Here is a 4,829-nt window from a genome sequence, read left to right as displayed (position 1 = left end):
GGCACACTTAACCAGCATGGCTACCACAGCATTCTGACGCGATACACCATCCCATCTGGTTTGGGCTTAGTGGGACTATCATTTGTTTTTCAACAGGACAATGACCCAACACACCTCCAGGCTGTCTAAGGTCTATTTTACCAAGAAGGAGAGTGATTGAGTGCTGCATCAGATGACCTGGCCTCCACAATCCCCCAACCTCAACCCAACTGAGATGGTTTGGGATGAGTCGGACAGCAGAGTGAAGGGAAATCAGCCAAAGTGCTAAGCAAATGTGGGAACTCCTTCAAGACTGTTGGAAAAGCATTCCAAGTGAAGCTGGTTGAGAGAAAGCCAAGAGTGTGCAAAGCTGTCATCATGGCAAAGGGTGGATATTTGAAGAATCTCATAAAATGTATTTTGATTTGTTTAACAGTTTTTTGGTTACTATGTCTTCACTATTATTCTACAATGTAGAAAATAGTAAAAATAAAGAAAAACCCTTGAATGAGTAGGTGTGTCCAAACTTTTGACTGGTACTGTATATGGACAGTGTGAGTGCACGGTCAAGACTCCACTGGGATTGATTGACAGTTCCTGTGGGAGTGGTGGATGCTATTTTTGCAAGAGCTTCGCTCCAAGCTCTGCTGGGGTAGGGCCGGGGGCGGTACCCGGGTCAGGAGTGTTGTGCGGCGGATGCTGCTGTTCGAGTCCTGATGGCCGAACTTGTGGAGCAGCCTCCGGCAGTACGGCAGACAGTGGACCATGTCAGAGAGGAGATGGCCGCTGAAGATCATGTAGATCCACGGGTTACAGCAGCTATTCAGACTGGCCAGCAGAGCAGAGAGGGTGACTGTGGTGTTCTCGGAGTCTGGAGAGAGAGAGAAATGGGGAAGAGGGGGTGTTGGTCAGTCAGTGAAGGAGAAAACATTCAAGCTTGTTCTGTTTATCTACTAGCAGTGGCACACACAATTTATGCGTATTCTCGAGGGAGTCTCTGCAAGCCACTGGGTCTGAAGGGTCACTGACTTGCCAGCAAAATATTTAATTAACTTTTGGAGACCGATGGTTGTTTTCACAACTGTCTGTTTACGCCTGCACAATGGTTGCGTTATATGGCACGTGTTTAACACTTATGTATGCCCTTTAGGTGATTCTGTTGGTTTTCAATATTGCGCACTGTCTGTTAATTCAGGCCAAAGCAGAAGGAATAACATCAGCTACATTCACACGTCATCAAGGCTATGAATTATGAGTTAACACATGCACAGAACTGATAATCAAATTACTTCCAATAATATATTTTTGTGCGCAGTTATTCCATTGTGGTCGCAATGTACACCAGGCCTCCAGTTTGCACAGTCTATAGCCTAAGTAATACGTCTTCACTGTCTGTATAGCTTATTTGTTTCAGTTTGGTCTATGTATCTGAGAAGGAGTTATACAGTTGTTGTCTCACTACATCCGTGGTAAACTGCTGCGTAAAAGCTATCCATATTCGGAGAGTGGTGAAGCAGCTCTTAGGGAAGCCCCAGGGGTAATGCATAAAATATGTGCTGAAGCTGTGCACTATTACCAACGTATTATTGAGTAAGTAGGCCTAAGCAATAATGGAATGTTTAAAAAGACTTCATGCGTCACACAATGAACGGAGACATGGCACCAGCGTGTGCTGCCAGTGACTCATGGCTCAGAACCCAAGTATAACACTTACCATCCCACGAGAAGCTCTCATCCCACACCGACCACATCTGCACGGTGAAAAACGGAGCCCAGCACACCACGTACGCCAGCACGATCACGAAAGTCATCTTCACTGTGCGCAGCTTGGCGCGTGAGATGGTGGTGACGCTGCTGACTGAACTCTTTCCGATAAGCCCATTCTTGGTCGCAAGTGCCATCGCGCTCGTGCCCTTCTGGGTCTTGTACTTAATGTTCTGCCAGATGGATCGGCAGATTAAGCCGTAGCAGAGCATGAGCACGGCCACGGGCACGAGGAAGATGCCCACGGTGATCCAGGTGATGTAGGCGCGCACGCCCCACGGTTGGATGAAGTGTCCCCAACAGTCATACACCGCCGAGCCCGGGTGGACCTCGCTCAGGGAGAAGATAAAATACTGGGGCATGCTCAGGGCAAGACTACACACCCAGGTGGCCCCGATCATCATATAGGCGCGCTGCATGGGCTGGTGAAGGGTCTGCATCGGGTGACAGATGGCGATGTAGCGGTCCAGCGTCATCATCAACATCATGTAGGTGGACGCGAACATTCCTAGCACCTGCAGGTGCTTGACGATGCGGCACAGGAAGTCAGGCCCGAAAAAGCGGAAGGTGATCTCCCAACAGAGCTGTGGCAACACCTGGAAAAAGGCCACCACCAAGTCCGCGAGGCTCAGGTGCTTCATGAACAAGTGCATACGCGAGGGCTTCCGTCGGCTCATGTACATGGCCAGCAACACGCTCAGGTTCCCCACCACAGCCACGACGAAGGTCACGCTAAGCACCGTGATCTCGATCTTGGCGACCTCCTCGTTCCGGCCAAACGGGTCGCTGGAGTTCCCAAGAGCGCCGGTGGAGTTCCCAGGGGGCTCCATCATTCCCGGCTTGCTCGTGGGGTCGAAGCCTATCTTCAAATTGTCATCCATGAGGTTGAGTGAGCTCTCTGAAGGGAAGAGTGCGTCTCCGGAGAAGTGCATGGCTGTCCTGAACCCCTCCGCGCGCACGATCACCTGCTGCCACCTGGCTGCATTGAGAACGTGTGAGTTTGTTTTAATTCAAGCCATTTCTTAGAGTCTATCGTCTACATAAACCCGCTCATTGCGCACAGACCGACAGATGTGTTGGCTTGGCAAAGATGTGGAGCACTTCATGGTGTGGAACTGTATCTGTGCGCAGTCGCCCCCAACCCTTTTTAAATCCCCTTATACTGCTGAGACCGCCCCCACATCGCTAACCGCCGCTAAACAGCCTTGGACACAAAAACAGCAGAGAGAAAGAGCATGTATGGAAAACATAATAGTTTGCATGGGTGGAATTTCTTCAGAAGACTCGTTACCACTCGCAAGTAAATAGGGAATACACTGATGTTTTCCCATGTAAATGTCTCCAGATTCTGTACTGCAAACCCAAATAACTAATGGTGCAATCAGTGCAAAAATATTCACTATGCGCGCTACTGGTCCATGATCCATATCCATTTACTTATCATGCCTCTAAGAATCCTTTTTGAAAAGGTAACAAGAAAAATTACAAAAACTTCTAAGGTGACCCATTTTTGTCTTTGATATACAGGGTTGTGGGTTCGTTTTCAATGGGGGGCCAGTATGAAAATGTATGCACTCACTAACTGTAAGTCGCTCTGGATAAGAGCCTCTGCTAAATGACTAAAATGTAAATATGATCTTGATGATGATGTTCTGATGTCATGCAATGTTGTTTTTCTGTAATGTTTATCATACTACTGTGAAGCCAGAGGGACTTTCCCACATTGTGTGGACAATACAATTATTTATATTATATTACATTCTGACATATGACATCACTTTTTCATGTTTTATGCACAATAGATTAGGAGCACTCACTCTCTCTCTCACTCTCGGTCTCGCTCTCAGGCTCCCTCTCTCCCTCTCTGTATGTGTGCATGCGTGTATGCAAAGCCTGTTTTAGCATTTTCTCCTGCATGGTGAACTCTATGGACTGTATGGAGTTTCTGGAATACCACACTACTACTCTCATCTCCCCTGGGACCCTGGGGAATGTGTGAGAATCCCAGGCAGATTGCACGTGCACTAGGTGTCCACAACACAATGCAGCAAAGCCTTGTGCGTCACACATGTGTGAGTAGGCTACTATATAGGTCAAATTGGGAGTGTAGATGAATTCGCTAGCTACAGTAACATCGTTGGCTCCTATGTTCTCGGATCTAAATGTTCCTGACCCCACCCAGATCTGACCCCCCACCCGAGGGGTCCAATTTATACTTATTGTGATCTATTCCTGGAGATGACACAATGTGTGTGTGTTTGTGTGTGTGTTGGTGTGTGTATGTTTGCGCATACACACAGATGTGGAGGGAAGTAGGGTGTGTGTCTGCGTGAATTTGTGGGATTGATGAGGTAGATGTTCTCTGATGATAACCTGTAGCTCCAGTATTGCTCAGATTTCATCACTGTGACCCAGCGATAGAGATTAGTTAGAGATTAGTTACAGCTGTAATAGAGGGCTTAGAAATTTGTAAGAACGGGCTAGTTCAGGGTTTCAGACCTCTCCTCCAGTACCCCCAGCCAGTTCAATTTATTTCTTCTATTCCAGTAAGCACACCTGATCTACTAATCATCAAGTCCATGATTAGTTGAATCAGGGGTGAAGATCCAGTAATTGTGAAGTTTGGAAAGACTCTTCTAATAATATATATATATATTTTTTTTTTATGATTTCGTGAACTAACACTCTGACTTGACTTTTTCCCCCCCATACTAGCTCTGACTTTGCTGATGCCTACTTTATTGATGAAATATGTACTTACTAGGACTGTGATATGTGGTTGTCTCACCTACTGTAGCTATCTTAAAGCGGCAATCAGGAGTTGAAACAATAACAAAGCATACTCTCCACCACTGTTTCGGTAAAAGCGGGGGTCGGGGGGGCCTGGAGAAATGTAACCAATCTCAAATTCAAAGACAGAGCTATGGATGCAAGGACTGACCATACATGATATCAAACACATAGTTTTAACCATGTTTTTAGGCTATACAGTATTTGTTTACATTTACTTTGTTTACAAACATTGGAGTAAAACAAGCGTATATTTTTGATTATGATGTGGTACAATAGTTGAACTAAGCTCATAA

The 4,829-nt window shown here is 46.4% G+C and overlaps 1 protein-coding gene across 1 annotated transcript; it reads right to left on the bottom strand.

The window, feature by feature from the left end:
- Positions 1-487: 487 nt before the first annotated feature.
- On the bottom strand, positions 488-2,836 carry LOC121542523 (arg8-vasotocin receptor-like). The gene is made up of 2 exons (XM_041851918.2): positions 1,694-2,836; positions 488-850 (listed from the first exon to the last, which is right to left on the bottom strand). Exons 1-2 carry the CDS (start codon positions 2,673-2,675, stop codon positions 546-548), a joined length of 1,287 nt encoding a protein of 428 aa, XP_041707852.2. The 5' UTR covers positions 2,676-2,836; the 3' UTR covers positions 488-545.
- Between the last annotated feature and the right edge of the window lie 1,993 nt (positions 2,837-4,829).

The sequence above is a fragment of the Coregonus clupeaformis genome, chromosome 28 (genome assembly GCF_020615455.1).
Source record: "Coregonus clupeaformis isolate EN_2021a chromosome 28, ASM2061545v1, whole genome shotgun sequence".
Classification (NCBI taxonomy): Eukaryota; Metazoa; Chordata; class Actinopteri; order Salmoniformes; family Salmonidae; genus Coregonus; species Coregonus clupeaformis.
The sequence above is the reverse complement of the archived record's forward strand: the minus strand, read 5'-3'. Positions and strand labels throughout refer to the sequence as shown.

What these genes read in the sequence shown, in the direction of transcription:
- LOC121542523 (XM_041851918.2), bottom strand. Translation starts at nt 2,675, where the DNA reads ATGCACTTCTCCGGAGACGCACTCTTCCCTTCAGAGAGCTCACTCAAC. An exon ending in TGAGAGCTTCTCGTGGGATG is followed by an intron (nt 851 to 1,693) that starts GTAAGTGTTATA and finishes CTCTCTCTCCAG; the next exon opens with ACTCCGAGAACACCACAGTC.